Source organism: Arachis duranensis, chromosome 4 (genome assembly GCF_000817695.3).
Source record: "Arachis duranensis cultivar V14167 chromosome 4, aradu.V14167.gnm2.J7QH, whole genome shotgun sequence".
NCBI lineage: Eukaryota > Viridiplantae > Streptophyta > Magnoliopsida > Fabales > Fabaceae > Arachis > Arachis duranensis.
In genome coordinates, this window is record NC_029775.3 from 111423908 (window position 1) to 111433513 (window position 9606).

Consider the following 9606-nt stretch of genomic DNA (forward strand, 5'->3'; position numbering starts at 1 on the left):
TCCTATCACATTTGGTACATAATTCTAGAAAGTATATTCTGATAAATTTTCTGGCTATGAAGCAGTTTCCATTCTCTTTTCCTCTCATTGGTAAATTTTAAGCATTTGAAGCTTAGGAAGCCCTGAGAATTTCAATTAAAATTAGAAAAACAACATTCACTTAGCATAAGGTCCACATGATCCCCTACATTTTTACAAATTACTGATCTACAATATGGAACATTCCTCTACAACCTTTTTCTACAGCTAACAGCATAAATTAAACAAGGTTATCCACATCAAACACTTATTTATTGGTGTTTGTTATAAGCTGGAACGGTTATCATCAGATATGGTCTCTTCAGAAGATGTGTCACTATCAATAATGATTAAGGCATCTGATTTCTTGACATGTTGCTCCAATGGCTTATTCACTTTCATCATCCCAAATCTTCTTCTTGAATAGGTTGCACAGTGAGAAGAACCATTTTGATTTGACATTTGTGGCTCAGTTGTTCCCAAACCACTCAACCTATTTTGAGGCACAAAGCTAGACTTCCCGGCATCCAAGCCATGCTCCGGATGAGAACTCAAAGAAACGGCTGTGGCCGGAGCCAGGTTCGGCTCAACTGACTTTAAAGGAGGAGCGAAAATTGCTTCTCTCAGCCAGTGAGGCAAATTACTGTTTCCTGTGGAAAAGTTAAAGGGAAAGTCATTTGAATAAGAATTTTCTCTGGGAAGACTCAAGCTCCCAGGAAAAGATCCCCATTCATAATTATCTGCACTTTTGTTGTAAGAGGCCTTCCTAGAATGAAAGCCCGGCCTATGATTCCGTCCGGTGGTGTTACCATGAGAATTTAACCGAGCACGGGATTTCTTTAGGGTATTACTGTCCCTGTAAGAAAACATATCTTCCGGCGAAAGCTTAGTATTGTCTATTGCACTTTCTCTCCAAAAACTTGCTTTAGGATCTAAGCAGAAGTTTCCTTCCAATGATGCGGCTTTTGGATACATGAACTGTGGAAAAGCAACATCATTCAAAACTTTTAATTGTTCATCCTCCCAACGATCAGCAAGGTCCTTTGCTAACCTTAACGGCGAAAACCTCAGTCTTGGATCCCTTAGCATGGCGTCCCAATTCCCCTTACCATGTCTCCTCACACCAATCCAGAGATAATCCAGCTCCTCTTCAGACCACATGGTTGGGTGTGGCATCAAGTTATCTTGAAAAATGCCCCTTTCATTCAAAGATCTTGCTCTGCTTACAATGCTCTCAAGCATCATTTTGTGTCGGCGATGCCACGGTTTTCGGCTTGCTGAATATTCAGATAACATGTCTTGTACAGAACCTTTGGTTTCACTCGATGAATTTGGCAAAGGCAATAGTGACAAGCAAGTAATGGAATCACAACCTCCAATGTTAGGCTCAACAGGTAAAGACAAACCCAAAGAAAGTGAAACTGTTGGCACAGGTTCCGATCGAATAATTTTACTTTGTTGAACATTCATTCTTTTGCTAGACATCATGCTACCAGTTGACTGAGGTTGAGCAATGATTGAGCAAACATCACTGGATGTTCCTTCTGGAATCATCTGTATATTCAAGAAAACAAGAACTAAGTTTATGGTTTAACTAACATATGCCCTAAGGGCACATGATAAAATTATCAATTAAGAAAGCTTTTATAGAAAACAATGCAAAATTTAAATTCTCAATGCATTTGTTGTGCATTTATTAAAGTAAACTATTTAAAACTTTCTATTACTAGCAACATTAACTTGTGCCTGAACCCATAATAAATATCAATCAATGGCAACACTATCATTTGAATGAAACAACATACAATTACTTTTGTGTAAACTCAATCTTATTTACATTCATAGAGAAGCAAAGGCATTTATTTCTACCTGTGTATCTTTGACATTTAACAATTCCAATGGAGAAATTTGATCTTCCACAGTGGCAGAACTACTGCTTATAGAGGCCAATTTGTCTGCAGGAGTTGTCATCTTCAAATTTACGGGATGTTTGCCAACACCCAAGTTTAAATCAACTATGTTCTCGTCTGTATCGCATAAAATATGCTATGTGAGCTCTTCTAGGCAAATTGAAAGAAATGCAGGTTAAGCTTTTTTTTTCTGACAAATGTTGATCATCAATAACTACATGTTTAGCACTAACTGGGAAAATGTACCTGAAGAATCAACAAGCAGGTCAAATTCACGGAGTCCTCCGGTTTTTTCCGCATCATCACATGTACCATTTCGCATGGCCTCTCTTACAGATGGCTCGGACTCTAGTTCCTGATCAGCAGTTGTGGTTGGGCAGGGATCACTAGAATCAACATTGATAGAAACTCCTTCACAATCCTTATGCATATGTTCAGCATCCTTTTGAATTAGGCAACTCTGGCCTGGTTCTATTGCAATGGTACCGGTTTTGTCTATGTCCTCGCCATGATGCAGTTGCTCCCCAAAATGTGTCACACTGTTACAATGAACACATTAATATTCTATTTTTTTATCTGCCACAACTAATGTTTTTCTAATGGATTTCATAATGGAAAAATGTGGGCTGCATTGACTTGTATGGAAATATACCATGTTGCGGAAACAACTCCCGAAGTGTCCGGATGGGGTGCATTTTCTGCCTGTCATAAAATAAAAAACTAGTGTGATTCATATCAGGCCTATATAATTAACTGTTTTACCGATAGACAAGCAAAACACAAATTGTCATGAACTCGTCATTGATTCAACAGTTGAGCAGATTTCATATTCAAGATTGTCAGCTTCGTTGCCTAATATTTTAGAGATCTCTTCAATCTGCCTAGTGTGTAACTCTGATGTCCTCAGAGCTATCTACCATTTTGACTGATTTCCTTGCCACTACATTACTACATCCCTTCGAAAGCATGAAAAGTTTTAGATGAGGATTTGGAATACTATATTGAAGAATGATAAAGAATTATTAATTTGAATCAAATTACAGGATCATTGTAGTTAAAATTCAAAGATAGAAATTATATATAGAACACAAACCCAAGGATAAAAAATACTTAACTAATGTTTCCTTTGACAACATTACGTTATCTTCTACACTAGAACTACATGCTCCCCAATAATATAAAGTAGCCAAAGAACTTGCTAACACAACAGCTTAAACCTCATTTTCAAAGTGATAATGTGTGTAAACCTTTAGATAGCATCCTATCATCCCCATGCTTCGTTGCATTGATCAGTTAATAATCAGCTAAGGGGAAAAAGGAATTCTTAGATAATAGTTCGAAAATTACTACAAAACAAGCTTGTAGGTTCTATGAACTAGAATCCTCCTAAAACAGTTGGCTATCATAAAATTTGCAAGTCCACAGCATTAAGATTTTTATATTAACAAATCAAAGGTTTAAGAAAATCACCAGAAAGCCATACTTTTTCTCTAGCTTGATTAAGCACCCCTCTTTCTGAAAGCTCAACTGATTGATTAAGGTCAGCCAGAAAAACCGTAGAGCAGCTTTTAGAGAATGCTTCATTTTGGATTTGATTCAACAGCTTCCCTCTTTCCAAATGATCCACTGATTGATTAAGGTCTGGTACTTTATCTACAGGACATTCCTCACAAGATGATTCATTGGTAGAACTAGCACTGGCATTAACATTAACAAGCATGCTCCACTTGGCTAGCGCTGATATATTTTCCTTCCCGTGCAATAATTCGCTTTGTCCATCGGTTGCATCTGAATCTCTTTTTCTTTTATGGCATCGATTGAAGGTAATTAATGGGCTGCCCAACTTAGTCTTTATAACCTTACGTCGAGATGGGTTAATGAAACCATCTTTTAACTGTGAATCAGTAAATTCTTCTATTCTTGACTTATTCAATACAGAAGATTCATTGCCTTTTGGAGAGCTGCATTCCCTTGTAATGCATGCCTCTGAGCCAACTAAATTCAAACCATTCCCAGCATCCAATTTAACTGAAGGGGAAGTGCATTGTATATTTGGACAATTGCTAAATTCATTCTTAGAGATTTCAGTGGCACAGGAATCTCCAAGAGGACCAGAAGCATTCTTTGAAGCCTTTTCTGCGTGTACAGCAAGTAATTCACCAGCATCCCTTGCCGTCTCTGAGGTATCCTCGCATTGATGCCTTGATGAAAATGATTTAGACCTAGTAACCATTACTTCTGTTGCATCACAATTTCCTTGCTCTCCGGACCTAAGGCTGTCAGGTTTGCGAACCGGGAGCCATGATGAACAACCTCGCTGCTTGGCAAGAAAATAAAGTGTAATAAATAAACATATGTTTCACATTTTACAGTCATAGAAATGTATATCAATGCACTTATTTAGTATAAATACAATAATAAAGATAAATGCTACATGTAAAAATCAAAGCATTCAGATTTTCAGAAGTTTCATTTGAGAAAATCTCACCATCCGTTTCTCTTCATTCTTTTCCGTTGCCTTCTCAGCAGTTTGCTTGTCATGTTTATCTTGTGCAGATAAAGAATAATTATGGGCATCTTCAGAAGATGATTGTCGCTTTCTTTTGTATGTTAGGAAAACTTTGCGGCCGAACATTTATACCTATGTGAATACAGCTTCTACAATTCTTGATGCTATGCTTCGAAGTACTAATGTCAAAATTTCAGTTAGGTTACAATGTGCATGATGGTTGGCTAAGCTGGGAATCTAAAATGAGCACTGAAAAAAGGGTACAAAGACAAAGTTAAAACTTAAAAGGGATACGCTAAAATGACAGATAAGGAAAAGCATAAAAGTGTTAAACGAATAGAACATTATGAATATGAGGAAACTCTAGAATTCAACAACTCTCGACAAGTTCCTTCTTCAAGAGCAACCACAAATTCCAGAAGAAACTTGCCGAACTTCGACCGAATTCAATATTTGGCCCAATAAGAAAAAGGATTCTCTTTTTCCCCATTTCAATGGTCATACTCTCTTAACCATAAAGCATGAAAATTTTCTCTCATATAACACATTAACCCATGCAAAATCCATTGAATGGATTTGTAAATGAACAAGGTCCTTTCTTTTCATGAGAAAAAACACAGAAACACTATTCTAGAAAGCATTATCCTAGCCTCAACTCTACCAAATCACCATAATCAACACTTCATTATTTCAAAAGAATATTCATAAATGCTCCATTTTTTGGCTGGAGCATAACACATAAATTGAAACCTGAGAAATTTCAGACATAAACCCCGCCATATTTTCCCTCTAAACACATTAAAAAATAGACAAAAGAAAATTAAAAAGTTGAGTTCTTGCAGTTAGACCCAGCACGAGAACAAGTTCACTTACACTGCAGAATCATGAGCTTTCAAGTTCATCCTCAATCAGCCATTTTCCTTTATTTTCACAACACCCCAGAAGAAAAATTGTAAATTTCTGCAGTTAGCAACCAAAAAATTTTAAAAAGAATCAATCTTTAGCAAATACCAAATAGTGAACACTCCAGAAAAAGAAAATCAATAAACAATAAAAAAGAGAAGCTATGAGTATAAAAACAAAACCAAAAGAAAAAGTAAAGCAAAACAAGAACAAGAAGCAGAAGCAGCTTACAAAAGATGAAAGGAGAAACAGAGGTGAGAGGAGTGAAAGCAAAAACCTTTTCCAATGTTTGTGTCTCTTGTCTCTCTCTCTCTCTGCGTGCGTGTCTTTACTCTCTAGTACTTTCACAATTACGTAGTTCCACAAGTGGACTCTGTAAATTTTCTTTTTCTCTTTTAGTAACGAAATAATCTTACCAAAAAAAATAAAAATAAATTACTGCTTGACTTTAAATAAACAATATATTCTGTTTTAGATTTTTTCTGATATCATCTGAACCATTCATTAAATACTATTGAGTATTGACAATCAATTGCCAAAAAAAAAGTTAAAAACACTTTGAAATGTCTATTTATTTCAAGCGATGTGACACTTATCGAATTTTTTTAAATAAATAATTTAAATATTTTATTTACAGTTATAAATCATTTATAATTTATTTACCAATTTAAAGTTGTTCATACCAAATAAGTAAGGTTTGCCCTTATACATGGAGGCTAATTTTTTTTATATGAGATTGGCATGTAAGTTATACTGAGTTATGGTGTATTAGGAGGTATATACGGTCTAATTTCATTGCAGAGAGAGAGGGACACAAATCGGACCGTCCGATTTGTGTGACATACTGAAATCGAACCCAAAATTTTCTGTATCGTCTGCCACGTGGAGCTTGTACTCAAACTGGATCCAAGGGTTTCTGTACTCGGTCTGTCCGATTGCAGTACCTCCAATTGGACGATCTGATTTGTCTTGCACAGTTCTCATACTCTGGTGAAACACCATATATCTCCATAACCCTACTATACATCAACCCTCTATTCATATTAAAATTAAAAAATTCATATATAAAAGTCGTTTATTGCGTGATTTATGTCACTTTCACACTCTCTTTAGCTTCCTTTTTCCTTTCTTTGGACATTTCTCTTAATATTTTTTAGGTACTCAAACATTATAACACAAGCAAATATACGGGATAATGACATCAACTGTCTAAATGCGACATGACATATTATTGGAGCGATCGACTTTTCAAACTAGTGTTGTATAGTTATAGTTAGGATACTTTTATAGATTTGGTATTTATTATATATGATTAAAGTATATGTTATTTAGTAACATAAAAAAAGGTTAGTTGTCATATTATTTAGTATTTTTTAGATGGTGCAATATATTATTAGTAAATGTTAATTAATTAATTAATTAATTAATTTAATTGATAAATATTTATTATGCTTTGTATTTTTTTAATTTGAATTTTATATTTTTAATTTTAATTTTAAACATACTAAGTAACTTGTTTTACTGAATATTTATTGTAATGTTGTTGGATAAATTTTTTAAATGTTTGATTTATAAAGTTAATTATTCTTAATGTATTAATGGACTTACGGTATTTAGCTTAATTCTAAATTCAACTAAATTATGGAGTGTGAAATAATTGCTTATTATAATTTTTATCTTTTTATTTCGAAATTTAAATTTTTTTTATTTTGGATTTTAAATATGTCCTATATCAAATAGATTTTTTATTGAAATTTTTTATATTTTAACAAAGGTCTCGCATACTACTCCTTAAATGAGTTAGCCACACTCTCGCACCACCAAACATCATTCTCCCTTACTTGAGGGAGGTTGGGTTTGGCGACACATTGCAGCTCAGGAATTTTGTGTTGACAACCCCTTGATTACTGCATTTGTGGAGGATGAGAGATAGAATGACACTACAAATGAAGTTGTTGTCCAATTGTCGATGGTATTAAGACATAGTGGGAGCTAAACAGGTGTGCGGACTGCCAAAGTTACACACTTCCCTGAAGAATTGAAATATAATCGATAGGCATTTAAAACCAAAATAATCATGATAAATAAGAATATCAATTACAATATAAAGTAAGACTTACCAATATTTGAGATTCTATCGGAGGACAACACATAGATTCTAAGGACATCCTGCTGGAAATTGCCTACAATGTATGTGGTATTTTGATCGATCCGACTCCACAACTCGGTACTCAACACTTCTTCGAATGTTGTAATTCTTCGCACCTTACATGACTGCCTCTTTATTTTTGAATGTGTGACCAATGTGAAATTCCACACCACCGTCTATGTTGTAATCGTCCCCATTCATATTAAAAAATGGAGTTTTCTCGTGCATCACGTCCAAATCCAATGTATGATAATGACTAGGTACAATTGATAGTTCCAGAATTAGTTGCGGGACAGGAAGAAGATACCGAATTGAAGCACCGACAGAAATCTCTGGTACAAATTCTTCCTCATCATCATCCTCAGAAGAACCACTATCACAACTATCGACAACATACTCCTTATCGGACTCGTCATCACCCACGCCTATATCTATATGACAATTGGGATACACACTAACAACAACATATCCACTATCATTAGACATTTTTACTAAATTTATTGAAAAACGGAGGAGAAGAAGAAGTGAAATATTTGTAAAAAATATAAATAGTTGCAGATATTTTTATAGCTGCTCGAAATTTGTCGTATTTTATTTTCTTTGCAGTGCAAACGAATTAATTTATCTAATATCTCATTCACATGGTAAACAAATTGAGGTTGAACGTATTTTGTTTATAGTATAAACGTGATACGTGTTTATCCTTTTCTTTTATGTATTACATGTGCAAACGTGATATGTGCAACACAAAATGTAAATGAGATATAATCAACTTTAATTCGTTTATACCGTAAACGAAATAAATAAAAGAATATAAATTAATAAATAGAATACAAATTATCTATATCCATAAAAAATTATTTAAATTATTTATTTAAAAAAAATCTTACACCTATATTAAAAATAAATTTATTGGAATTAGATTATATTTATATTTTATGAATAAAATAAAATTATTTTTAAATATGTTATTATTGTTGGAGTTCTAACACTAGTTAACAGATAACTTATTCATTCATTTAGTTACTATACATTTAGGAACACAAATATGATAATAAAGAATATTATATATATCCTAAAAATTAATTACTAATTTAGTTATTATATATGAATATATATTTATATATAAAAGAGTAATTTGGACATGGGTCTAAGAGCATCTATAATGGTAGACAATTTGAGTTTTTGTTCTGAAGCAATTAAAAATTTAAAATTGAGACTTATTAATTATTATATCTATTGGAGAAACAATGTTAAGAACTTTACTCATTTCACAAGGTAAGGGAGTCCCTGTGAAAAGGAACTAAAAATAACAAATAAATTTATGATAAGTGTCATTGTACTTTAAAAAAATATTAAAATAAATTAAATATTTTAATAATATTATTATAGAAATTAAGCATTTGCTAATTTCACAATGCTCCTATTTAATTATTGTAAAAAATTAATAACTATATTAATTTTAATTAATTAATTAAGTATGACCACAATAGAGATTGAACTTAGTTCTTTTTAATAGAGAAGAGAAAAATGTTTAAAATTTTTATTTATTATTTATGACGCAAAAATTGACGTAAATTTTTTTTTTATGATAAGTTGGTCATAAATAAAAATTGAGATAAGTTTTCTACTAAAAATGGTCTAAATATTTAGGTACATACATACTTATATGGAACTGAATTTTAAAGTAGTAGTAAGTTTTTGTCTTCAAAAAATTGTTGAACTACACTCTACAACAGCGTTAGTTTTAGCTATTAAAAATCGTTGCATTAGGTTAAATAATTAAAACATCTATAAAAAATCGTTGCAGTAGATTAAATAATTAAAACATCTATGGTGAGTTTTGAGAAGCAAATACTTGTACAAATAGATTGATATGACAAGAACATAAACTTCAGTTAAAATGTTTATGTATTTCTTTAAATTTTCATGTAGACTTCATTAGAATGGCATTTTCTAAAATAGTTTTTGTCTGATTTTTTTTGGGCTTTTTGTCCCATTATCTATAAAAGAGTAACTTAATTATTTTAGATTACTCTTTATTATTGTTATTTTATTTTTCTATAATTTTTTTATTAAAAATATTTTTAAAATAATATACAGTAAAAGAATAACAT

The 9606-nt window shown here is 32.6% G+C and overlaps 1 protein-coding gene across 2 annotated transcripts; it reads right to left on the minus strand.

The window, feature by feature from the left end:
- Positions 1-87: 87 nt before the first annotated feature.
- Positions 88-5695, minus strand: LOC107485842 (uncharacterized). Of its 2 annotated transcripts, none has more exons than XM_016106381.3 (8): positions 5572-5695; positions 5311-5397; positions 4417-4686; positions 3412-4245; positions 2581-2630; positions 2175-2467; positions 1888-2045; positions 88-1572 (listed from the first exon to the last, which is right to left on the minus strand). In XM_016106381.3, the coding sequence occupies exons 3-8, from the start codon at positions 4561-4563 to the stop codon at positions 304-306; spliced, it is 2751 nt and encodes a 916-aa protein (XP_015961867.1). In that variant the 5' UTR covers positions 4564-4686; positions 5311-5397; positions 5572-5695; the 3' UTR covers positions 88-303. The 2 variants fall into 2 exon arrangements, with proteins under 2 accessions (XP_015961867.1, XP_015961868.1); XM_016106382.3 differs by having other exon boundaries at positions 5618-5679.
- Between the last annotated feature and the right edge of the window lie 3911 nt (positions 5696-9606).

What these genes read in the sequence shown, in the direction of transcription:
- LOC107485842 (XM_016106381.3), bottom strand. Translation starts at nt 4,563, where the DNA reads ATGTTCGGCCGCAAAGTTTTCCTAACATACAAAAGAAAGCGACAATCA. An exon ending in AGAATGAAGAGAAACGGATG is followed by an intron (nt 4,246 to 4,416) that starts GTGAGATTTTCT and finishes CTTGCCAAGCAG; the next exon opens with CGAGGTTGTTCATCATGGCT. An exon ending in TTAATCAAGCTAGAGAAAAA is followed by an intron (nt 2,631 to 3,411) that starts GTATGGCTTTCT and finishes ATTTTATGACAG; the next exon opens with GCAGAAAATGCACCCCATCC.